The sequence below is a fragment of the Candidozyma auris genome, chromosome 4 (genome assembly GCF_003013715.1).
Source record: "Candidozyma auris chromosome 4, complete sequence".
NCBI classification, from domain to species: Eukaryota; Fungi; Ascomycota; class Pichiomycetes; order Serinales; family Metschnikowiaceae; genus Candidozyma; species Candidozyma auris.
Window position 1 is genome coordinate 806,259 of NC_072815.1, and position 25,157 is coordinate 831,415.

Below are 25,157 nucleotides of genomic sequence, written 5' to 3' on the forward strand. Positions count from 1 at the left end.
AGCTTAACCTCATTGCAACTAGCCTGCGCCCTCTTGTCGTCTGTAGATGAGTCACTTGGGCCCGTTACCTTTTATCTATCGAAATCACTCCATCTAGACTTCTCTATGTTTTGTCAACAACCAGTTTGCCGTTACACCACACCCTGACACAGTTTCTGTCGTCTCCAGTGAACACCCACTTGTAAAGCAAAGTAAGCAATTTCTTCTCCAACTGTGCGGTGCTTTCGTTTCCATGTGGCCGGTGGATATCGAAAACATCCACGTTGGTGCCCTTCACATCTAAATCTATCAATTGTGCATCGAACTTCTTGCCGGGTTCGATGGTGCCCACAATATTGGACAAATTGCAAGCTTTGGCTCCGCCTACAGTCGCCATGTAGAGAGCCTCTGCAATTCCAATCTTGGGGTCGTTCTCACTATCCATAGCCAAGTGGTGCGATACCATCACCAGCGATCTGGCCACTCCTAGAATTGATTGTTCAACCCCTCCTGCGAGATCCGTCCCGAGAGAAACGTTGAGGCCGTCCTCATATAGATACTTTTTGACAGGAGCCTCTCCGCTGGTAATGAAGGAGTTTGAGCTGGGGCAGTGAGCCACCGAGGAGTTCTTGGCCTTAATGAGCATCTTCTCGTCTGCTTCCAAGTGGACGCCGTGTGCTAATATAGTTTTTTCGTTCAAGAGTCCAAACTTGTCGTATACGCTGGTGTAGTTTGCACAGTCTGGGAAAAGCGACCTCACCCAGGCAATCTCGGCCTTATTCTCAGAAACATGCGTCTGAATGGGCAAATCGTACCTCTTTGCCAATTCCCCCAATTCCTCCATGAGCTCTCTCAGACACAGCGGCGCAAATCTGGGAGTGATTATAGGACAAATGAGTGTTCTATCGTACCCCTTCTGCTCCAAATGACGACAATGTTCGACCAAGTCTCTCATGTTCGAAACATTCTCCTCCATTGACTCCTTGTAAGTAGGATACGAGTCGTTGCAGTCCATACACACCTTTCCCACAAACGCTCTCTGGCCCTTCTCGGCGACGATGTCTGCGAAGAGCTTAGTCGTCTCATTGTCTACCGTGGTGAAGTACGATGCACAGGTAGTTCCATTGGTTAAGGTGCGATGGACCACTTTGGTGTAGATTTCCTTGGCCAAGGCCATTCCCTCCTTGGAGCCATTGAGCCTCGACTCGAGCTCGAAAGTGTGGTTGTTGAGCCAGTCAAGCAAGGGGAGATCAGAACCAATACCTATATTCGGGTACTGGGAAGCGTGAATATGGGTATCTATGAATCCAGGCACAAGAAACGAGGCTTTTCTATCGGAAGTCTCGATGACGGTGATTTCTCTGTCACTCACTTCATTATGAGATGTGACGAATTCTAATGCCAGCTGCAAATCTGGAGCCAGCTTGACGAACTCAATGGTTCCGTTAGCATCGACTCCAACGTACTGGTTTGTGAGGATCTCGATGTCCCCGAGCTTGGGTGTGTGGACGATGTTTCCGTGGTAAAGAGTGTACATTTCAGGACAGAAACTGATTCTTTTTCGAAAATAGTGAAGTATGAAATGTATTTATCAAACTCTTCGACGGAAACTCACTGGTGCGAGCCTGCCGCGGGATTGCCTCGGAGAACGGAATTGAGACCGCTGCTAAAAGAAGCGGATATGGGGCTCCTGGAGGTAGTGATGCTTTTGGTGAAGCAGGATCCTCTTAGGGATTCTGTAAAGCTTGAGGAAAAGTAGTTTTTGTTGAAGGTTTTTGGTGGTACCATTCGGGTGAGATGGAGATGAGCGGCGGCGCATCACGATGGCGGGGAAAACTTGCCGAACTCAGACATGGCAAATGAACATTAGATTTAGGGCATTTTAAGGGCAACTCTTGTAGACTTAAACTCCGCCATCTACACTCTTCATGATGGTGGAACCTGTTATCGTCGTATCGCTCACAATGGCATCGTCGTATCGCTCACAATGGCACCTTCGTAGCGCTCACAATGGCTGCGAAAAGTAGCATCTAACTCTGGAGTATCACAGATTATGACGTGGTTGTGAACTTATGGTAAACCTAAGAAAGCCATAGTTTTTGATTTTTCAATATGAACTCAATCAGTTACGATTTTTGCTGTGGTTTTCCCTGGAGTCCAGGAGAGTCCCTGTGTCAGCATTGTTCATTATATCCGTATGAATCGGGCCTGGTTTTGTAGTCTCGACTGGGGGACATTCACTTTGAGTACATCTGATTTTAGCTTTCTTGGAGTACACTGAGATATGGAGGGAAATTATCAAACTTGTATGTTGAGGTAGGTGATGCCTGGAGGTGTGCAAGCTAAGCCTAATGTGGCAGGTGGTACCCCATGAAGTCATCAAAGTGACCCATTTGGGGCATGATGAGAACGGTTTTGATGATTTACGATTTGTCTCAAATAGGATGGCAAATACCTCTTTGGCTCTTTGCAGCCAGATCAACAAAGCCACCTGTCAAACGTCATCTTCGTCAATCGATTACATACCGCCAAAAAGCGAAGTCATTGAAAGGCGGCGAGAACACTGCTACCATCCTACACAGATCTACATATCTTTGCTGGGTATGCAAACTCAATTTGTTTTAAATCCTGATTTATAAAAGTTTAAATTGCCATTCGTCTGGCAGGTGAAGTGAAAGTCTTACAACAAGGCACCAACAACACCGGCGATTACAGCACCGAAGGAGGCTGCCATCATCTTGCCACCATCCTCAAACGAGCTCACGCCAGCGGACGAAGAAGCAGCGGCAGAGGAGGAAGTGGCTAAAGTAGAAGATGGGTCAGCGGTGGTCTGGGCGCTGCTAGATGGAGCATCGGAAGAGACGAACGAAGAAGCAGCAACGGAAGACTTAGCGGAAGAAGAAGCGGCCTCGGAAGAAGCGGCAGGGGAGGAAGAAGGAGCATCGGAGGTAGCAGCAGCGGAGGAGGATGGAGCATCGGAAGAGGTAGGATCAGCAGATGAGGAGGCAGCAGATGAGGAGGACGACGGAGAGTCGCTCTGGGAAGAGGAGGAGCTTGAGTCAGCACCAGAAACGTCGTGGCCTTGCTCCTTGCACGAAGCCGCAAAGGCCTTCTTAGCAGTGTCAGCGTCACCGTCAGGACACTGGCTGTCTAAGCACTTTTCAACCTCTTCACCAATGGAGGTACAGATACATTCCAAGTCAGCCAAGCTGCTACACTTGGAGTTTTTCTCCACCTGAGCAACACAGGCCAACAAACAAGCTGGGGGAGTAGCCAAAACCAGGGAGACGGAGGCAGCTAAAGCAGCGATGGTAGTTAATTTCAAGCCGTGCATCTTTATTTGGTATCAAACGAAGGAAAAGGTGGTTGTATGCTTCGAAAAAAAAAAAGACTGATGTTTTGTATAGCCGAAAAGCCTGGCTAGAATCGTGAGGATTGTGATCGATGAATGTTTGGCCAGCTGTCTGCAGTATGGCCCTTCCAGACTGGGCTAATTATAGCCTAGAGCTTGGCTTTTTCCGCACCAAAGTAAACATGAAATCCATCACGTGGATCGCCTAACAACATGCCCTACATACCGATCTATAGTAGAATCAAGCTTGTGCAGGACACCTTGATATCACCAGATTCTATAAGCTTTTGTCTTTAAACCATAAACACGCTATTAGAAAAGCTATCTTGCGAAGGAGTCAGGAATAAAGATTGGCAGATAAAGTTTCCCTCACTTGTTTAAATCGTTGACTATGATTACGTGGGTAACCCAAAATATCAACCTATGGACTGGATTTGCAACCATTGGGGGTATACTTATATCCTGACTTTTGCTGTCACTCCATCTATTTGTAGCAAAACCTGGCCAACAAACTGATCAATCTTAATCAACATGTCAGACTTGACAGTAACTACCAATTCTCCGTTCAATGCTCGGCGTAAAATATCAGTACCCATTCCAGAACCAACCTTGTAAGGAATTCGCTTAGTTTTGTAGATCCCAGGCTCCACCTTCATCGTTTCAACATTGTCAGCATATGCAAGTAGCTCGCCTTCGTAAATTGCTTGACACAGCAAGATCTTGACTTCAATTGCCTCATTGGCCACTGGATTGAAGACGAGAAGCTCCACCTCTGAAGCGAACACGTGAATGGTTGCTTCCAATAAAAAAGGACTACTCCTGGTGAGCTCTTGTTGTAATGCTTTAGAGCCATCTTCAGGATTTGGAAATGAAAGCCGGGGCAAATGCACCATTGGGACATGAATGTGTTTCATCAATTTGCCGAACACCGAGGAATCATTCGCAGATTCGCCTTGAGCACCGACAGTGATATTATCAGCACCGGAGAGAATAAGACTGGCAAACTTTTCGGCGGCATTTCTCATGTTGAACGTCGTACAATCAACCAAAATGGTACCCTCTACTTTGAATCTATCCTTCGTGCGAGGTATGTGCAACAGTTGAAATGTGCAATTTCCAATGAGGATGTCTTCAAAGAAGAAGGAAAAGACAAAAGCATCCTCGTCAAGATGCAAACTCATGGGAAGAGGGTTGTTTAAGCCCACTTGTACTCCTAGTTGCATCCAGTTTTGGTCTGAATTTAGCAACGTGATATCCTCTATGCTGATATTCATCAGCAGCAAAAGATTGTCAAGGAAACCATCACTCTGGGAAATCAAGGTTTCTAGGCTTCCATCCGCGAACGAAATGTTATGTAATGACAAATCTTTGAGAGTGGTATTGAGAAGCGACAGCTCGACAGTGACCTCAGCAACATCAGCATCAATTAGAGGGCAATATCTGGAGACCTGACCATTGAGAAGGCGATCAATCCATTGACCCACGTAATCATGATCAGTGATGATATAATTCCATTTGTCAAAAACTCCAAGCACACTGGTTTCGTTTCCTTTTCTGCTGTCTAAAGTGAGGCTGCTGCTCTGTACTGTTGATGCTGATCCAACAGTCGAGTTACCGTTCTTTACATTCACTGAAGACGTCCAGTTTGAAAGACTTAAATCAAAATTACCCTTAATCGCAGGAATATAGAGCAAGGCATCCAACTCGCAGTTGCCTTCAATCATGAGATCTTTGGAGATTGCTCTTGGAACCTTCAAATCAAGAGAACGGATGGTATAATTTGAGATAAGCCCCCCTTTTAAAAAAACATTCAGAACGTCAACTGGCATGTTTAGGTTCACTTCGGTTTGCGTGAGAATTCTGTATAGCCACTTTGGTAAGCTGTGAGCAGTTTGTTTAGTCCTAGCCGCCAGCACAAATATATCGAGCGTGTTTTGGCTGGAGAGTTTCGAAAGAAACTTATTGAAGGGAGACTCCCCGTCCTCGCATTTCTCGAGTAGATACTCCGGTACCTTTGGAATAGAGCCATGAACTTCGATACTAGACAATTTGTTCGGTTTGATCGAGAATGGAGAAGTATTCCATAAACCTAAATAAGCCGGCTTGCCATGGCAATCTGCGATAGACACATTCCACTGAGAGGCTTCTAATTCTAGTTTCATGGGCAAAACGTCAACGACTATCGTTGCATTGAGAGCGACGCAGTCATTACTCAAATCAAGATCGATCATTTCCACCGTCATTGGAGTAGCCATGTTTTCAGGACTCACAATAGCAACTTCCCTGATGTTGATCACACCAGCATCAAAATGTAGCCATTTTGCCATTACCTCAGATGCAAATTCAACCTCTAATGTGACTTGTAGAGGTTGTGAACGGTCATGTTTCATTAGATCTTGTAGTACTCCTTCTAAGGAATCTTGAACAAAGATGGCCTCACTGATGAAGTCGATGTCTGTTACGCGATGGTCAATTAGGTCCAACAGGATCTCTGGAAGAAAGATATCAACAACGTGCGCTTTTCTCACTCCTTCACCGCTGAGGTATACTTTGGAAGGACCAGAGGGCACTACCGTCACACCTCCAATGAACAACGCAACAATTTTCATGACCAGACCGTAGAGTTTGCTTGTGACATTTTCATAGTCAACCCCTGTAGCACCAATTACGTGAACAGAGATGCCATAGTCATTCATGCCTATGATCGAGACACTTTGCACTTCAGAGACGAAAGCCTGGTCCAAGAGCATGGGTAGATTTCGGGCAACTAAAAGTAGAAGAACTAAGATCACCACGACTATCAAAAAAACAAAGGAAGCACACCATGGAGCTGAGCAAATAGTTCGGGCAAACCAGGCCCTGAACCCTCTTTGTGGGGTAGACGCACGCAAGTGGCGATGGAGGCCCTCTTCTAGTGCAATATGGGACTCTGAGCCATCACCTTCGAGCAACGGGGTCAACTCATCTTGCAAGTCCTCATCCCTCACCACAGAATTGGCTCGAGCTTGTCGTGAAGCCGTTCCTGGGACAATGACCTCGCCCGCGATCTCATCGTCCGAAACATTTTGGGTTATTGCCTTTGGAGTAGACGTTGCCTTTATGGACAGAGCGTTGATGCCCTGGAAAGAAGTTGTGTCATGCCCAGCACTTGAGTCCGGCTCATTGCTCGGCTGTTGACTGTTCTTTGGTGATGGACTCTTCTTGGAAACCTTACGGCCCTTAACACTAGTCTTTGGACTCACGTCTGAAGAGCCGCCATTGCCTTGAGAGGGCGCATCATGTCTGGGAGGTTCATCAGAAGCGTCGGAGGTTTTTTTCCCAGTTGTGTCCTTCGAATGGTTTTTGGGTTGCGTCAGATTCCCTGTCTTGTCTGAGGAAGCCATGTCGAAATCAACGTCACTCCACGCGGTCCCGAAGAAAGCAAGTGTAAAGTGATAGTTGTGTGGTTTTACAGCTCAGCTTGTGTATAGACGAAGCTATTCTTTCGACAAGGATCCAGGTTCACTCGTGATTAGTAAAGTTGAATTCGTGAAGTTAACAGTGTCTACCCCAGGAATGCGCGGGTGATGTGCCTATATCCCCTAAAGTGCCACTTGCACCAGGGTCTTCTAAGGCACTTGTCACAGACTGTTGACAACCATTTTGACTTGAGGATGTTTTCCAGACCTTACTGTACGGTGACTACAGGAATGCTGAGGGGTGATTCTTCCCTCCCGCTTAGAAGATAGGGTCTATAGGTGGCATTACACAACTAGAAACATTTGGCTGCGAAATGGGTCTGCTTAGTGGTTTGAGGCACCGAACACAACCAATTTCCTAATTTCCAACAGATATGTAGTTGTTTTTTATTAGGCCCACTTATCACTTTCTAATTCATGTCAGAGGCTCTCCTTATGTTACAAATATACGTTGTCTTTGAAGGCTCCATTAGAACTTTACCTTTCTTTCTACATCGGTTCACGTAAACTTACAAGCAAAGCTACCAGTAAAAACCTCTAAATAAGGGAGGTTCTAGGGATAAGAGAATAGCTTCTAACGCAACAGTGGTATCGAATTAAGATTTGGAGAATATCAAAACTTTCTTCAAAGGAATTTTCTGCAGCTTCTTTTGTCCGTAGTCGTTTTACTTAAAGGACTCCACTGAGCCCATCGACCCATTTACGAAGTCTCCACTACCTTCTTCCAGCTTCGTTTATCCTCTAACGTTGATGAGCTTAATTGCTTCTTGGCATCCTCTTACCTTCTACGAGACCATCTCATCGAAGCTTATCTGTAGGCCATGACGAGTTCGAAGTAGGCCTGCCTCTTGTGCTTCATTGACTGTATGCTGGTTGCAATTGTGCAAGGCCTACAGGTTTTTTGCAACCATTTGAAAGATGCGAAATAAGTCCTGGTACCTAAGGATATATTATAGTCATACAAACAAAGAACAATAAAAAGAAGCAGGTAGAGTCACGAATCGTTGCTCTTGAAGCAAGATAGCATGAATTAGAATAAAAAAAGATGTGGTCGATCGAGGGCAACGTGTGTGGAAGCAACAGGCCCGCTGCCGTAGCCCTGACAGCGTATGGTACAATAAGGTCTTGAAAGTTCTCTGTATCGGCGCTGGGGTTGTCAAGGCTCAAGACGTGACTGGCGAGATGGTTTTCATTATCTTTTTTTTTTTTTTTTTTTGTTTTTATTTTTGGCGCAATTTTTTTTTTTCAAGATTTTTTATTTTTTTTCTGATTTGTGATGGCACATCTCCCGTCACGCCCTGATCCTTGACAGGACCACCCCACGAAGCCACTTAGTGCACATGACCATGGGCATGATCATGTTGTTGAACACTGGGGTCCACATTTGGATCTACACTGTCAATGTTGGGGTCCACGGGTGGGTTCAGCAAGCTGTGGTTACCTGGGGCAGCTTCCATAGCAGCAATGACCGCCACATCCTGAACAGATGGGTGGTTGCCATCATCGTGATGGTGCTGGCCATGGTGAGCATGGTGCTGTTGCTGTTGAAGATGGTGAAGCTGCTGCTGCTGTTGCTGTTGAAGGTAGTGCTGCTGCTGGAGAAGCTGGTGGTCGTGAAGCAGAGCATCAGGGTAACCTGCCACGGCAGCCACAGCGGCAGCGGTACCGTTGGTAGTACGGTTCAACGGCTTTTCGACCAAAGTTCTGGTGTATTTAGCTCTCTTCTTTTTTCCGCCGCCACCTGTGGTGAAGTTTGGCTCAGGAGGATGATTGTGAGCTGGGTGAATCATTCTCAAAATCCACATTTCCAGGTCTTTCTTGTCGTCCTCCCCAGGGTAACCTTCAAATTCAGCCTCCTTCTTCATTTTCTTTGCCTTATCTTTGTCAGGAGGGTATAAGTTGGCAACCAATCTGTATCCACACTTGGATCTCTTAGTGTACGCAACTCTCTGTCTCTTGCTTGCATCTTTAACGGTAGTTCTGAAGGAACCAGAACGTTCACACTGGAAGTACACAGCCTTTGGCTTGGAAGAGTTGATGACAATTTTACACTGCTCCTCCTCGTTCAACACAGTCTTCACATACTTGACAAGTTCCTGCTTCGACGAGAAGGTCTTGATGATGTCACCTTCTCCGTGTCTTGACACGAGAAACCCATTTCCTTCAAACTCTATCAGCGCCGTAGGAAACTGGTGCTGCTGCATGTGTTGCTGCTGTTGCAAATGGTGTTGAGGAATATGGTGCTGCTGCTGCAATGGGTGCATCTGGTGAAGCTGAGGGTGGTGCTGGTGATGCAATTGATGCTGGTGGTGCAATTGCTGCTGTTGCAACTGCTGCTGTTGTTGCAACTGAGCAGCCGCTGCTGCATTAAGACCCATGTAACGAGCTTCCTCGTCTGTATGAGCCATCACCGGGTTGGGAATTTCGTGACCCAACGCAATAGCGGCGGCGGTGGTGTGGTCCAACTGGGACGCGTGGTGAAGGTGCTGTTGTTGCAAATGCTGTTGCTGGTGAGGAGCTAAACCTTGACCGTGGCCAGTGGATCTTTCGTTGGAAGTAGAAGGACCCGACATATTGGTTGTTTGTTTTTTTTTGTTTTTGTTTTTATGAGATTTTTTTTTTTTTATTCGTTTCTCACTTCCACGGGCAAATACAACGAATGAGATTGCTATCAAAGTCTTTTGACTAAGGCGATAATGAAGTCGGACAAGAGTAAAAGATGGTTTCTCTGAACACTGGGGTGTGGATATAATGAAATTCCTGCACACCTACCTAACACTGTTCTGGAGATTTAGGTCCTGGACATAAAAGTAGTTGTGGGAAGGAGGAAAATGTGTTGATGTTGCGAGGGTGGGAGGATACCAAGTCGTGCGTGACCCAGGGAAAATGGGTTGTGCACATTTCTCGCTAAGCTATCTCATTGGCCCGTGGATGCAGGCGTTCCGTGCCCAACTTCCTTTAGTCGCCAACTCTGGGACCTCGCAGACGTATAATTGACATGAAAATGGCATCCTTGTAATCCAGGAATCAGCAGCTCTCTGATGAGCTTTCTGAAGATTTCTTAGCTCCTATGAAAGGATGTAAAAGTCATCATTTTTCTTGGTGTACTGGTGTCCCCTCCTGAGCTCTCACGGGAAGACGATATTTTCGAGTATGAAAGATACTATTCCAGGGCGTAGATCCAGTACCAGGTCAATGGAAGCAAAAGTAGGCGACCAAAGTGAAGAGGTTTGAAACAAGAAGAGTGAGACTTGATTATAAGCATATATAGTACTTTTTTCTCTCATTTCCTGAGGCGGCCTTATAGATAGGATCCCTTCATCCAAGGTTCTGTGCCTTAGTCGCAGTATAGGTCGGAGTGTGCATTCCAAGTCATCCAACTCTGCCTTCTATCCCGGAGTGGGTAGACAAAATAATGTAGATCAGGGGTTAGCTGCTTGCTATTTTGAAGAGGAACTGTATGAAAATTTACAGAGTTCAGGCGTGTTGATACTCATCTTCTTGGCTAAGTTCATTTGGATGGTTGCAAAGTTTGCTCTGAGGGACTTGATAGTACACATTGAAAGCTGCTAGCGTAGATTGACCGTTTTTATAAGTCTCTCGACCTTACAAATCAAATTTCTTATCGTAGGGCTTTGTGGCTTCTCTATTAGCTCATTCTAAGAGTTGTGTAAACAGCAGAATGTAGTTGTGATGGGAGGCTGTCCAGTGCTGTTGTCGAGCAATTCAGATATTAGAATGAAAAAGAGTTGTAGAGTTATTGAGCAAAGACTCCTTTCACGTTCTATGCCTATGATTAATTTACTGTCACACTTCTTTTTATCTTCTTCTTCTGACAAGCACGATTGTCGTTGAGATCAAAAATTCGGTGGACCTCAAGTGAACTCCAATTCCTTATTGAAGGTTGGATTTTCATCAGTCTTTAGAGGATTCTGATCTTTGAAAAAGCATTTTGATCCATTTACTGGGTGGACCTCATCGTTGGGATGCAGCGTTCCACGCTAGCAACGACTCTTTGTAAAATACACCTCAATTGGGACCTATTCCAGTAGAACACTCTTTCACAAAATTGTTTATTGTCAGAGATACTAACTTTAGTATCTGCATCGCTTTTGGGTTATTTTGTGATTTTTATGAGCTATTGGTATATTTTCCATTTTGCAACCATTACGCTCACACGCAAATAAACCAAGGAATTACAAGAGGCATTCGGGGAGCCTTCTTGATATTAGTTGCATACGTTAAAAAATTTCATAGCATCGACAGCTTTTTGATTCCAACACACTTTCAAAAATCATCGAATCTCAAGCAACTATGTCCTCTTTCGTGATACCTTCAACTAGCTGCTAACTACTGCACCTCGTTTCTCACATCACCAACTACGAAGCTTCTCCAGAATCTCAAAAAACTAGCTTGAAGCACCCATCAATGGCTTCAGTAACCAAAGCTCAATTTGAGCAGATCAAGAAAATTCAGCACCGAACCCGCGACAAAGAACTTCACTGGCTTGTGGAGCTGGTAGTCCAACCCGAACTCCCCCAGCTCGTGGAGGCCCTTCAGATCTGTTGCAACCTAATCTTGTACAATTCGCCTCAGAGCCCAGATAAAGAGAAACTCGTGGAAAAGGGTCCGGCAGTGACATTGCCGGTGTCGTCAGCCAAGCTGGAGGCCGTAAAAGGTATCTTAGTCAGGGACGGCGCCCACATTACCAAAATGAGCGTTGCAATCAAGGACAGACAATTCAACAGAGCCGTCAGCCACCTTAAGTTGAGTAAGCCGATATTACTTAAGCAAATTATGGCTGCTAAAAAGGCAATTGAACAGTCCATGGTGCTTCTAGTGCAAGCAGAATCTATTTTTGATGACACCCTGCTGGAGAAGTGCCAGGAGCAGCATCGGGTCAAACATGAGCTGCTTCTAGATTTGTTTGACGGACTTCTTAAAGAGCTACAGGTGGCTAAAAGGGCACTTCAGCTCCCCACAGATCCCCAGCTTGTGTTTCCCCTAAATATCACTCCTCCAGCCCACTTTGAGCCACCACTCAACCCACACATCGCCTTGGACCTTTACATTTCACAGGCTGAAGTATGCCTTGATCTCAAAGACCTACACATTGTGACTGAGAAGCCGTGGTGTGAGATTGACCCGGATTCAGGGAAATCGTACGTGGACCAGGTGAGAGACCGTATGTCCGAGGGTAAGAGCGAGGCTACAGATCACCAAAGCAGGAATAAAGACAAGGAAGGTGTTTTAAGCAATGTCTTTGGCCACTTGCTGCTTCGACACAAGTACGAGGCCCAGGACTACATCACCAGGTGTATCACCTACAATAACCAGGTGGTGATTGTGGAACACAAGCTCGAGGTGTCATCGGCAGACCCTGTTTTGGTAAGTGCGTTTACCAAGCTCGACTCAGTGGAGTATATCGTATCCAGTTTCATGGATAATATCAAGAAGTTGATGTAGGGGACGAAATTAAACCCCGGAGAAAAGTGTGGTTTTTGCAACCGGTATATGGTACCCCAGATTAGTAACGCAGTCGCATTTCCTCCAAGGTACTTTTTTTTTTCTCAGCATTTTGCGCCCACATAAATAGCCGAGTGAGCTATATATTTCATGCTAAGGCGTTTGTTCGCAAATTCCTGGTCACCTTTCAAAATTCCCAGTTTGAACTTGTTTTCAAAACACAAGATATCCGCCATGAGATCAACATACACCATTTTGGCTGACGACTCCGCCATCGAAAAGCCATTGTTAGACGACCGCAGCTATAGATTCATCAAGCTTGACTCGAACGATTTGCATGTTTTGTTAATAAGCGACCCTACAACTGATAGATCAGCAGCATCCTTGGATGTTCATGTTGGTTCCTTCGCCGATAAGGAATATACCATCCCAGGTTTGGCCCACTTTTGTGAGCATCTTTTATTCATGGGTACGGGCAAGTACCCAGAGGAAAACGAGTACCTGAGCTACTTGTCGAAGCATTCTGGCCACTCAAATGCATACACTGCTGCTGAGCATACAAATTACTTCTTTGAGGTCAGCTCTGATTACCTTGAAGGTGCCCTAGACAGGTTTGCACAGTTTTTTATCGACCCGTTGTTCAGCAAGAGTTGTAAGGACAGGGAAATTAGAGCGGTCGATTCAGAGAACAAGAAGAATTTGCAAAATGACATGTGGAGGTTCTATCAGCTTGATAAGCTGACTAGTAACCCAAAGCACCCATACAACGGCTTTTCCACTGGTAACTACCATACGTTGCATGAGGAACCCGAAAGCAGAGGGCTCAATGTGCGTGATGTGCTACTTGAGTTTTATAAAGAGCATTACTCTTCGAATCTTATGAGTTTAGTTGTATTGGGTAAGGACTCCCTAGACGACCTCACTCTTTGGGCCATCACGAAGTTCTCCGATGTTGCCAACTCTAATCTTCCAAGACCATCATACCATGGCGAGCTAATCTATGCCCCTGAGAATATGGGCAAACTTTTGAAGGCCAAACCTATCATGGATACAAACAAGTTAGAACTCACGTTTATGATTCCCGATGACCAAGAGCACAACTGGGACAAAAGACCAGGTAGCTACTACTCCCATTTGATTGGCCATGAAAGTAAAGGCTCAATTCTTTATTACTTGCAAAAGAAGAATTGGGTCAATGAACTCTCTGCGGGAAACATGAAAGTTTGTGATGGCTGCTCGTTGTTTTCAATGGAATTAGACTTGACTCCACTGGGTTTTGATCATTGGGAAGAGATTGTCGTCCATGTGTTTGAGTATTTGAAAATGCTTCAGTCGCAAGACCCTCCATACTGGTTATGGAAAGAGTTAAGCGATATGTCGAAGATAAATTTCAGATTTAAGCAAAAGGAAAGAACTTCGAACACCGTATCGAAGCTCAGCAGCTCTCTATTCAAATTCAAGGAGGACTTCTACATCCCCCCTGAAAGGTTATTGAATTGCACCGTGTTGCGTGAGTTTGACCCGGAGGAGATAAAGAAGTACGGAGCACACTTGAATCCTTCCAGCTTGCGAATTTCTTTGTCTTCCCAAAGATTAAACAATCTACCAAACAAGGAAAGATGGTATGGTACTGAATACTCCTATGAGGAAATTCCCCCCAATCTCATGAATGCCATCCGAAATGCCTCTGTCAATGAGGAATTGCACCTCCCGGCGCCAAATAAGTTTATCCCCGAAGATTTTACTGTCAAGGGTGAAAAGCTTGAGAAGGCTTTGCCACATCCTTGGCTCATTACTGATACCCCGAAGTTTGAGATTTGGTATAAACAAGATGATCGATTCAGAATTCCAAAGGGCTCAATCAGCCTTGTTGTTCATACACCACCTCTTGCGGACTCCATCGAAACATCTGTGTTGGGTTTACTTCTTGGCGAATTAATGGATGATGAATTTAACGAAATGAATTATTTTGCGGATCTTGTTGGCTTGTCTTTCCATCTCCTGCAATTCAGAGATTCGTTTACCATCAAGGCTAGTGGGTACAATGACAAACTTCCAGCATTCCTTGACGAGGTTTTGAGAAAGTTCATAAACTTCACCCCAAAGCTGGACAGATTTGACTCAATCAAGTACAAAGTTGCGCAAGAGCTTAAAAACTCTGGTTACGATGTCCCCTATGCACAAATAGGCACCCACTTCTTGCAGCTTTTGAATGAAAAGACATATCCTGACCCTGAAAAGTTGAAGGTACTCGAAAAGGTGAAGTTTGAAGATGTGCTTCAATTCACTGAGGAGAAGTTGTGGAGTAGAGGTGTATTTATCCAAGGTTTGATTCATGGCAATTTCGAGTACTCAACAGCTGCTAAGGTCAGTCAGTCTCTTCAAGATGCCTTCAAAGATAGGCAAACAATTGCCCCTACAAAGGAAGAAGTTGATTCTATCGTTAAATTCCAGAGTGTTCACCTCGAGGTAGGGGAGAATGTAAGGTATGAGTTGCCATTGCAAGATCCTTCGAACGTCAACTCTTGTTTGGAATACTTTGTTCAGGTTGGCAAAGTTCAAAAGGAAAATTCTAGACTTAGGGTTCTCACGGATTTGTTGGCAACTATGCTTCACGAACCCTGTTTCAATCAGTTACGGACCAAGGAACAGCTTGGTTACGTTGTCTTTTCTGGCTACCGCCTGAGCCGCTCATATTTCGGTCTCAGAATACTTGTTCAATCGGAAAGACCTTGCGACTACCTCCAATACAGAGTTGAGAACTTTTTGAAGATGTTCAAGAGGAAAAAGCTCGGAAGCTCACTCACGGATGAGGTTTTCGCCAAATACAAGCAATCTTTGCGGAATATGAAATTGGCGAAATTGAAGAATCTCGGTGAGGAGACATCTCTTTATTGGAATGCAATCAATAACGGATTTTATGATTTCGAACAGAAAGCCAATGATGTACAGATTTTGGAGAGTGTCACACCACAAGAGCTCGTGCAATTCTTCAACGACTACTTTGATGTCGATGAAGCCACCAAGTCTGCACGCTTAACTGTGTGCTTGAATCTGAGGAAGAAGTCAGTGTTTGATGAGAAAAAGAATTTTATCACCGCTGTCCACAACTACATCTACGAGCACAACATACCATTATCTACGGAAGCTGTAGATAAGATTGTTGAGCAGAGGGGCCTTGATTTCAGCGCCGTTGCAAATATCATTTTCAACGCTGATATGAAAGAAAATCTTGACCAGCACGCATTTATTACCGAGATGGAGCAAAGAACCAAGTCACCTACACCTGCCTTGTATCCTAAGGGTAAGTTGGAAGAAAATACTTACAACTTCAAGGAGGCTCATCCTCGCGGAGGCGTCCCTAAACCAGTCAATCCCTTGAGTAAGTACTATTACCCTCACGAGGAGGCTCATCTTTAATAGACCATAAAAACACGAAAGTCTTATCACGAATCCACGTTCAAAGTAGTAATCCGGGGTTGAGGTACTGGTGCGAATGTGTTGATAGTTACCACCTATATCGCAACCGAGATCGAGTAGGGAAAATTAAAAGTTAAGTCATGACCACACTCAGCCTAAATAAAGTCAATAAGACTTACTTTGACAAGCTTTTTGTGGCCAAAAACAACACGCAGTTGTCTGCGGCAATTCGGGCCAAAGTGCTTCTTGTGGACCAGCACACTATGCCTATCATTTCAATGAGCTACACCCAGTCGCAGCTACTTCAACAAGACGTGGTCCTTATCGAGATGATCGAGAACTTCCGTAATCTAAGTCCCATGAAACACCTCAATTGTGTCATTTATGTCAAACCAACAAGAGAGCTGATGAGCAAGGTGTGTGAGGAGCTTCTGAACCCTCACTATAACCACTATCAAGTTTTTTTTAATAACTCGGTGAGCAAGAACGACATAGAGAAACTTGCAGAAGCAGATGAGCAGGAAGTGGTTAACCAGGTGATTGAGCTTTATCAGGACTACTCTGTCGCAAACGACAACTTGTATACATTGAGTATTTCGGAGTCGTCTCTGATCCCCAGACACACACAGACGATCCAAGAAGCAACCAGTTTAGTGAGTCTTCTTTTGTCCTTGAAGAAGTGTCCCATAGTTCGATACGAGACATCTTCCTTGGAGTCGAAACGTTTGGCATCTGAGATCTTGTACTATATCAACTCCAACCTGAACAATAATTTGTTTGACGATCTTAATAAAACTAGCGATGTGCCACCTACATTGCTTATTCTAGACCGAAAGAGTGATCCTATTACCCCCTTGGTGTTACCGTGGACGTATCAGTCAATGATTCACGAGTTGATCGGAATCAATAGAAACATGGTGGACCTCAAAGACTCTTCAGAACAGCTCACGCTCTCGGAAACACAGGATAAGTTCTTTCAGGAGACGATGTACATGAACTATGGTGACCTCACTGACAGATTTCAAAAATATGTTGATGAGTACAAGAAACAGACGAAACAGACGTCTATTGAGAATTTGAAAACGCAAGACCTTTCGGAGTTCAAAAGAATTTTGACCAGATTTCCAGAGTTTAAAAAGCTCTCCAACAACATCCTCAAGCATTTAAATATTATCTCGGAGATCGATAAACAGATCTCCGAGCAAAATTTGTGGGCTGTGGGAGAATTGCAACAGACCATTGCATGCGGCCTAGAAAACCACCAAAATATCAAGACAAAGTTGATGGATTTGATTTCGGATCACACTGTGTCGACGCAAAACAAAGTCAAATTACTTATGCTCTACGTTGCTAAGTTCCCGAATCATCAATCTGACTTGGGTGGGATGTTGGCAAAATTGAACGATCCAGTCACCACGAGTCCTCCACCAACTGTAACACAAACGCTATTGATCAAGCAATTCAGTCGATATTTTGGAAGCATTAAGAGGATGTCCTCGCAAGAAAGCACTGACAACAACAGCAATATTGGCCAAATATTCAACAAGAACCGTATCAAGATCCAGCAGCTTTTTAACCCTAACAATCAGAACTCACACCACAGCGTGCCCAAAACGGATAACATCTTCATGCAATACATCCCGAAACTCAATGATGTCTTGACCCATATAACGAGTCCCCCTTCGCAAAATAGACAAGGTCAGCAACCTCAGTCACAAGATCACATAGACTTGACTTCCGTGGTGCCGGATGTGGTAAGCAAGCAGTATGGTGAAGTTACTGGTCAGGCTGCGCAAGAAGTAATCATTTACTTTAAAGGAGGTGCTACGTACGAGGAAGCTCGTTTAGTACACGAGCTTAGCCAAGTGAACAACCGAGTGAAGTATATTATTGGTGGTGACGGGATACTTAACAGTAGCCAATGGCTAGAAAAAATGAGTGATATCGTCAACGGGTACAATGAGCCTGCTGGAGGATCAGCAGCGGCGGGGGCGGCCCAACAGGATCGGAGAAGCCAGCTTCGTGAGATCTTATAAGGCTTTAATAGATGAAACAATAATCAAGTGACGATTGTTCACGGGGCATACTTGCCAAACTTCTGTTCCCAAGATAGGATCTTCTCTGTTAGATTCTCCATTAGTTTTAGATCTTCATTGAAATGAGCAACAATTGATGTGTTCTCTGCAGCGTCCACCAATTGACTCTGCTTCAAGTCTCTTTCTTCCTCCAACTCCATCTGCGTGCGCCCTAGCCATTCTAGTATGGCACCTGTGCGTTTCCTCAACTCATATATCGTGCATTTCTCGTTCACAAACCGTGGCTTTGACAGCTGGCTCAAAAGTTCCTCCTTATTGATAGTGTTCTTGTCTGTCTTGGGCGTAGTGGAACCTCTGGGCTTTGCTGAGGTGGGTCTGCTCCTCGACTTGGGCCTCAGCAGCCTCGTGCGTGCTTCCTTCTGGCCACTTCCACCACCCTCGCCGTCTTCATCCGCGTTGGACTCGTCCACGTCGTTCTCTGATGTCTCTGAGTGCGACCGCTTCTCTCCACCAGTATGTTCCAGCTCAATCTGTCTTTTCCTTTCGTTCTTCCCCGAGGCCTTGGCGCTCTCACGCAATGCCTTCTGGAGTTGTTCATCAAATGCATCGTTATTGTGGCGTCTATCCTTTCTTGACTGGCGATCGTTCTCCCTCAACGCCTCGGGCGTGCGCTCGTTCGGGCTCCGCCTTGTTCGCAGTCTCGTGGCTGCCCGCTTCTCGCTCTTCATGCTCTCTTCCTCCATTAGCCGCGGTCTGCTGTCATTTGCTGGCTTATAGAGTGTTCTTCTGGGCTGCTTCAGCGTGGTGGTGATGAACATGTGGAGCTCTGGCTTGCACTCTTCACACCAGTACTTATCGGGCACGTCCTCATTGACAAAAAGTCCAACGCAGTAGCCGTGTTGCCACACCAGACACTTGTCACACTGGATGAAAAGCCCCAGGTCAACTTTGATCCGGTACTCTTGTTGCAAAAGCAGTTGCACCAGCGCGTCGATGGAGGAGAGCTCGTCGTGGCCGCATACACAGCGGGTGATTTCGTCGGCATCGTCGAATTCCTGCTCTGGATCTTCTGCGTCGCTGGCTCTGGCCTTGCCGTCGTTGAGGGCTTTCGAGCGGCCCAGACGGCGGGACATGGATGCGGTTGGTGGTTTAAGAGAATATATGGAGAAGACGTGAGTTCGAGGTCGATGTATGAAGCACCGATGTGCCGGGGCGTGCGAAGCTCATATCGCCTGGCACTTCGAAGAGAGCGATGAGCGGAGCCTTTAGGCCTAGAATGCGACTACTCCACTGGTCGTTGAATACATTACATTACTCATTCATTTAATCTATATGCTAATTCCCCACAACAAGTGTGCCATTTCGATCGTACATGCCCCGGTTCCGGATGTACGGATCGAGTTCGATGTAATTATCCGAGAGCATGTAGTCAAGTAAGATCTTGTCTCTCAAGTACCTGGAACTCACTTCTGGGTTGGTACTCTCGCACCACTTCTTCGTCAAATCGAAAAAGCGCATGAACAAGTCGTCGCGCTGTTCCCGAAGGCGCTTATACCTGAGGTCTTTTCTCTTTGGCGGCTTCACGTCTTCCGGCTGCGGTTCGGGATACGACACCTCGTCGGTGTCGTCACCGCCCAAGTAGGACGGTATGTGCTCTGGGTCGATGAGTTCCACCAACTCGTCGTAGCCTTTGGTGAAATGTATTTTCGATACGACGACAGGATCAAGCCAATTTTTGATCACATTCCAAACGGTGGAGAAAATCCATGGTGCATTATGTACAATGATGAACCCTAGACTCTCTGGGTAGTGAGCCTCAAACATGAAAGCCAAAAACTTGATGGGTGCATTATCTGCATTCTTCAAAGAGAATCCCGTCAAGTCAAAAATGATGGTGAAGGCGTCAACGGAATCGTAGATTTCTCGAGAGAAAAGCCGACACCATTCGATCATCACGGTAGCAAAACGCTCTGTTTCATGCAACGGGGAATCGTGTGCAAAGTGCTTGCGGGACTGAAACATGAACAAGGGATTCCCATATCTGTCGTGCCCACGAATGAAAGATTTACCTGTAGTCAAATTCTTTATAAAGCCCTTATTTTCTCCATTGTAGAACGACGGCCCGTCTGATTCTCGCACCCACTGCTCAGCAGGGTATTCTGTCATTTTCCACACCATGGACTTAGCAAGCATGTTGATTGTGTCTTCAACATTAAGTTTGCGGGCTCGGCAATAACGAAGAACCAAATTATCTAGAAGACCGTTTTTCACCGAATTTACAATCCCAGCATGCACGGTCTTCGCCTTGCTTTTGTTGCCCACAGTATGTACGCTTACACTCGACTTGACTGACTTGAGCGAAAAGCTCTTCTTTTGACGCAAAGAATTTTGTAGCAGCTGCACTGGATGGGAATTGGCTGTATGGAAGCTTTCTGACGAGCTCATCGACTCCTTCTCTAACGTAGAATCGTCCGAGTAGTTGTATTCCTCGAGTGGTTCCTTCTTCTCATTGTACGCTAGCTGGTGAATGTTGCAATACACATGCCTTGTATGATCACAAGGTTTCGTCACTGGACTATATTCTTCGCGGTAGCCATTTGTCAAGGCGTTTCTTCGCTGCGTCAGCACCTTCTTTGGTGCCAGTGCTTTCCCTGGGAAGATAGTCCACTTGGACTTGTTCTGCTTCTTCTTCACACTCGCGGATGACTTGACCGTGGACTGCGCAGTCAACGCTGTAGATGGCGTTGAGAGCATCGAGCCACCAGCCGATGAAACACTTGTCGCCGAGGATATCTGCATCTTTTCATTTTCCTCCACGATCGACAGGGCCACAAACAGCTCTGGCAACGAGATATCATCATTTGTTAAAGAGATGTCGTAGCCCCACAGCTTCAATAGAGTCGCCCAGCACTGTTTTAGCGCTATTTCTTGCTTGGGATCGAGACTTTGAATCCTTCCCGGGCGGTACTTGATCTCCGACGGGTATACTGACGGATACATTTTGGGTAGTTTGAGGTGTGAGCGGGATGGGAATGTGATATAGGTCTTCAGAATTAGACGCACTTATGCGCAGGACAAAACCCGACAGACTTAAACGGTCGGAAACCTAGAAGGAGGCTTTGGCTTGCGCCACCTAAATAATATCCGAAGAGCAAAAGAGCACACGAACAGCGTTAAGGTGCACATCTTTATCCTTCGTGGTTTCTTCACATGAAAAGGTCTCATTTGGCCAGCTGCTCAGCTGACTTTTTGATCCGCGGTGCTGGTGCCTTGCATTGCTGCCAGCGCGGCTCAAAAGAATGAGACCGACGAATTGTTCCGCCTATTTAGGAAATATTGCTTGTGAATGTTCTAGACAATGAAGCTTTCCTTTCATCGCTCGAATGACTCTGGAAGCTTTGTTCTTTCGAGCGATGCTGTCTATGGATATCTTCTTATCGACAACTTGATTCTGGACATATCGTTGCTGCGCTTTCGCTTATGCTGCTGTCAAACGTCACCTTCGCTCACTCGAAAAATAAAAAAGCAACGCATTCGCAGCCATTTGGCTAGTCCCATGCTGCGACATAACTCCCACCCACCAACCCCACACTTGTCGCCACCACCACTCTTATTCCGCTTCCGATATCGTTTTTTGCCATTCTCTTGTAGACACGTGTTATCAGTCCGACACAGCATCCTGCCGTGAAACCGTTTTCGCGGAACCCAAGCCCTCTTACTATTGAAGTTGCTCTTATCTTCTTCTTGGACGGCGCATCTGAGCGATACGACGGCCCTGAACTGCCATAGGAGGGGTGAACAGCTGACCGGCTCCGAAAGCGCCAGGGGCGCCAGGGGCGCCAGGGGCACCAGTTCCAAACACCGGTGGGGTATTTTCTCTACTGCCCGTTCCGAGGCTGCCTGGGGCACTATTGAATTGAGCAGCTCCGGCTCCGAAACCTTGTTGAGGCTGATTCGTATTACCTCCGAAAATCGACGCTGGATTTGCCACGGCCCCGCCTGGTTGACCGGGCATTGTAGCAGCTCCTGGTGTAGAACCTCTGGAACCAAAAACACTGGAAGTATTCGCCTGACCAAACGGACTTTGAGTAGGTTGAGGTGCGGCCATGTTCGATCCAAAGTTGAATGCTGGAGCCGCTGGGGCGTTTGGATTGGGCCCGCCGAAAACTCCCGTAGTGCCTCCGAAGACTGGCTGTTGCGTAGCTCCAAAATTAAATGGTGATGCCGTGTTAGAAGGGCCACCGAACGCTGTGGCCGGCTTGGGAGCCGGCGTGTTAGAGTCACTACTAGCACCAAATATCAGCGCTGGGTCCACCGTAGCAGCCTGACCAAACGAGAATGCAGGTTTTTGTTCAGATGCATTTCCAGTGCCGGCCTGGTTGGGGATCAGAGGCGTTTCGGGTTTGCCAAATGAAAATGTGGATGCAGATGTGTTTTTCGGGTCGCCACCGAATGCCGGTGTTTGCATGGAAGGCATCTGAGTGTTGCCAAAGTTAAACGTGGGCTTTGCGCCAGCTTGACCGAACTGGAATGGTTTTGGCGTGGTTTCCTTGGATGACACTGAGAAGGCAGGCGTAGTTTCCTTTCCCGACATTGATAAGGGCTTCGAGTCCCCCAATGGCTCTTTGGAGGAAGAAGCACCGAAATTGAAAGATGGTGACACAGACTTCGTGCCACCAAAATTGAACTTTGGGGCGTCATTTGACTCTTTTGGCTCCTCCGATTTAGGCTTATCGAATGAGAACTTTGGGGTTGTGCTAGAAGCCTTGAAGTCAAACTTAGGCGTATCTTTTTTCTCACCACCAAAAAGATTTGGTTTTTCGGAATTCTTATTTGGTGTAAATGAAAAGGAAGGTGTAGCATTCTCCACCTTTTCCAGTGCATTATCAGACGTGCCGTCTCTCTTCGTGTCTGAGGACTCATTGGGAGTTGATGCTTTGGATTCCGTAGAGCCAAAGTTGAAAGCTGGAGCGACTTTCTTTTCAGAAGAGCCGCCAAAGCTGAACAGTGGGGTGGCTTTCTTTTCCTCTGAAGAATCGCCAAATGCAAATGCTGGAGTCACGTCCTTCTTTTCAGCAGTTCCACCAAAGCTGAACATAGGGGTGGTTTCCTTCTTCTCAGACGAGCCAAATGAAAATGCTGGAGTCGTGCCCTTCTTTTCAGCAGTTCCACCAAAGCTAAACAGTGGGGCGGTTTCCTTTTTCTCTGCTTGGCCCCCAAAGGAAAATGCCGGGGTCGTGTCCTTCTTCTCTGAGGAGCCACTGAATGAAACTGCCGGTTTCGAACCATCCTTCTCAGTGCTTTTGCCAAAGCTGAACGCAGTTGCGGCTTCCTTTTTACTATCTGAGTCTTCAGTGGATGGCGTTTGCTCCGTAGGTACATCCGGATTAGATTGTTTGGGGGGACCAAAATGTGACTTAGAACCATCTTTTTCATCTTCACCCTCGGAAGATCTGGCCACAGTGGTGGGGGACTTGAACGAGCTCAGTTTGGCATTAGATCCAAATGAAAACTTAGGGGTATCGGCGCCCTTGTCTGATGACTTCTGCTCATCTTCATCGCGCAACCTCTTAGAGCCACCGAATAGCGGTCCGGAACTAGAACCGCCAAACGAGAATTTGGGGGGTTCCTCACCGTTATTCTCATCCTTTTTGTCATCCTCTTTGCTGTCAAGCTTCGTCTGAGACTCACCAAACGAGAACGCTGGTTTAGACGGTACGACCGATTTGTCATCCGAGGTACCTGATTTCGAGAGGTTGAAGCTGAGCGGCTGAGTCTCGGATTTACCAAACAGAAATGCAGGCTTCTTTTCTTCAGCTTTTTCATCATTATTCTTAGAAGCAGAAGGGTTGAACATAAAAGGAGGCTTCTTTGCTTCTGATGCATCATAGTCAATGACTCTTTTTCGCTTAGATTCTGATTCGCCTGAAGATGTCGGAAGACCGAAAAGAGCACGCTTCCCTTCTTCCTCAGCATTTCCTGAATCAGCTTCGTTTGCTTTCTCGACACGTTTGTCATCTTCTTTCCGAGTCTGCAAAATAGATCCAAGCTTGTCCTTATTTATTTCAAGGTTGAACCCACTGCTGGGTCCAATGGATGACTCCTTGGGAGCCTTGCTCCTTGTTTCCTTCATTTTGATTATGCTTTCGGTCTTGTCCAAGTAATCTTGATCCAAAACAGGCTTCTCATCCTTCCCATTCTTCAATATGCTATCTAGACCTGTGCGATGGTGTTTTTCCAAGCCAATCTTTGGAGATGTCTCCTGATCTGGAAATAGCGAAACAGGCTTATCTTGCTTAGGCTTGGAAAATTGAGGTTTTTGAATTTCGCCTAGATATCCATTCAAGTCAGCACCGGCAGCCGTCAGAGCTTTTGCAGTTTTCTTAGGAGCCTGTGGTTCATAGTAAAATTCACCAGAAAAAAATCCACGTGTTTTTCGCTGCCGGCGCTGTTTCTTAGCATTTGCCATTTTATTGCGTAGACTGTTGAAACTCATAGTACGCTCAAGGGTATCCACGTTTTGAGTCTGGGTAGTAGTGTCTACCTTAGTTCCACCAACCGACACGCTTCTTGTCTCATCTGGGTTCACCATGTATTTTAAACGGCTCTGTAAATATTCTGACATTTCTACGGACCGCTTGAGCTGCAACAAATGATACCTTTCGTTTGGGTCCAAGTTGATGAATGGAGGTCTAATCAAATTACCCTCTTCGTCTTGGTACATGGGAGCAAACTCTGGTTGTGCCACCAAAGCGCCTCCATTGGGCTCATCCTCCATCTCGTCAGAGTTGTTGTAATCCAAATCCCGCTCCATCGTCGGTAGCAAACTCTTTCTGGGAATGCTATTCAAATTTGGAGATAAGTCCTTGAGAAATGCAGATTCGTCGTCACCATTAGCCACATAGTCTGGCACATTGGGAGGCAAAATAGACTCTCGTCTCTCATGCTCACTGGCCACGTTGAAAACATCATTTTGCGTCTGTAAAGTCTGAGTAAGCCCCAGGTAGCCTTTCACGCAAGGAAGCTGCGTAGACATTCTAGGGACGGCCTCGTTAGCCGCTTTCAAAGATTCATGCACTGACAGTCTTCTTTTTTTCGAGACAAAATCAGTGGGAAGCAGTTCGGGTGCATCATCGGCCTCATTGGCGAAAATGGGTTCGTTTGATTGCGATGATTCTTGTTTGGAAAACAAGCGGGAGGCTAAAGACGTGACGACGCCCAAAAACCTCCGCTTTTTCGATACAGGCGCTCCAGACAGATCTTGAACTGTCTGGGGGCTGACGGAACGCTTCATTTGGAGCAATTGAAGGGTCGAAGTTTAGTGGGTTAAGATGGTATATATAATAGTGCTTTAAGAAATTGGTGATGTGGTGATGACACCCGTGCACCCACTACATAAGCCGACTACAGCAAACCAAGTAGTGGGTCTAACTTCAAATAGTCGTG

General features: G+C 46.0%; 10 protein-coding genes across 10 annotated transcripts; 3 read left to right on the forward strand and 7 right to left on the reverse strand. All coding sequences in view use genetic code 12, as the record gives it.

Moving 5' to 3' along the window:
- Positions 1 to 103: 103 nt before the first annotated feature.
- On the reverse strand, positions 104 to 1,516 carry CJI96_0004051 (guanine deaminase; the record flags this gene model as incomplete). The annotated part of the gene is made up of 1 exon (XM_029037285.2): positions 104 to 1,516. The coding sequence occupies one exon, from the start codon at positions 1,514 to 1,516 to the stop codon at positions 104 to 106; it is 1,413 nt and encodes a 470-aa protein (XP_028888341.1).
- A 1,143-nt stretch (positions 1,517 to 2,659) lies between these two features.
- On the reverse strand, positions 2,660 to 3,313 carry SSR1 (Ssr1p; the record flags this gene model as incomplete). Its single annotated transcript, XM_029037286.2, has 1 exon — positions 2,660 to 3,313. One exon carries the CDS (start codon positions 3,311 to 3,313, stop codon positions 2,660 to 2,662), a length of 654 nt encoding a protein of 217 aa, XP_028888342.2.
- Positions 3,314 to 3,786: 473 nt separating this feature from the next.
- Positions 3,787 to 6,714, reverse strand: CJI96_0004053 (uncharacterized protein; the record flags this gene model as incomplete). The annotated part of the gene is made up of 1 exon (XM_029037287.2): positions 3,787 to 6,714. One exon carries the CDS (start codon positions 6,712 to 6,714, stop codon positions 3,787 to 3,789), a length of 2,928 nt encoding a protein of 975 aa, XP_028888343.2.
- Positions 6,715 to 8,120: 1,406 nt separating this feature from the next.
- Positions 8,121 to 9,362, reverse strand: RBF1 (Rbf1p; the record flags this gene model as incomplete). Its single annotated transcript, XM_029037288.2, has 1 exon — positions 8,121 to 9,362. One exon carries the CDS (start codon positions 9,360 to 9,362, stop codon positions 8,121 to 8,123), a length of 1,242 nt encoding a protein of 413 aa, XP_028888344.1.
- A 1,855-nt stretch (positions 9,363 to 11,217) lies between these two features.
- RAV2 (Rav2p) lies at positions 11,218 to 12,255 on the forward strand (the record flags this gene model as incomplete). The annotated part of the gene is made up of 1 exon (XM_029037289.2): positions 11,218 to 12,255. One exon carries the CDS (start codon positions 11,218 to 11,220, stop codon positions 12,253 to 12,255), a length of 1,038 nt encoding a protein of 345 aa, XP_028888345.2.
- A 234-nt stretch (positions 12,256 to 12,489) lies between these two features.
- Positions 12,490 to 15,675, forward strand: STE23 (metalloendopeptidase; the record flags this gene model as incomplete). Its single annotated transcript, XM_029037291.2, has 1 exon — positions 12,490 to 15,675. The coding sequence occupies one exon, from the start codon at positions 12,490 to 12,492 to the stop codon at positions 15,673 to 15,675; it is 3,186 nt and encodes a 1,061-aa protein (XP_028888347.2).
- A 140-nt stretch (positions 15,676 to 15,815) lies between these two features.
- On the forward strand, positions 15,816 to 17,711 carry CJI96_0004057 (uncharacterized protein; the record flags this gene model as incomplete). Its single annotated transcript, XM_029037292.2, has 1 exon — positions 15,816 to 17,711. The coding sequence occupies one exon, from the start codon at positions 15,816 to 15,818 to the stop codon at positions 17,709 to 17,711; it is 1,896 nt and encodes a 631-aa protein (XP_028888348.1).
- A 38-nt stretch (positions 17,712 to 17,749) lies between these two features.
- Positions 17,750 to 18,844, reverse strand: CJI96_0004058 (uncharacterized protein; the record flags this gene model as incomplete). The annotated part of the gene is made up of 1 exon (XM_029037293.2): positions 17,750 to 18,844. The coding sequence occupies one exon, from the start codon at positions 18,842 to 18,844 to the stop codon at positions 17,750 to 17,752; it is 1,095 nt and encodes a 364-aa protein (XP_028888349.1).
- Positions 18,845 to 19,046: 202 nt separating this feature from the next.
- CJI96_0004059 (uncharacterized protein) lies at positions 19,047 to 20,711 on the reverse strand (the record flags this gene model as incomplete). Its single annotated transcript, XM_029037294.2, has 1 exon — positions 19,047 to 20,711. One exon carries the CDS (start codon positions 20,709 to 20,711, stop codon positions 19,047 to 19,049), a length of 1,665 nt encoding a protein of 554 aa, XP_028888350.2.
- A 733-nt stretch (positions 20,712 to 21,444) lies between these two features.
- Positions 21,445 to 25,005, reverse strand: CJI96_0004060 (FG-nucleoporin; the record flags this gene model as incomplete). The annotated part of the gene is made up of 1 exon (XM_029037295.2): positions 21,445 to 25,005. One exon carries the CDS (start codon positions 25,003 to 25,005, stop codon positions 21,445 to 21,447), a length of 3,561 nt encoding a protein of 1,186 aa, XP_028888351.2.
- Between the last annotated feature and the right edge of the window lie 152 nt (positions 25,006 to 25,157).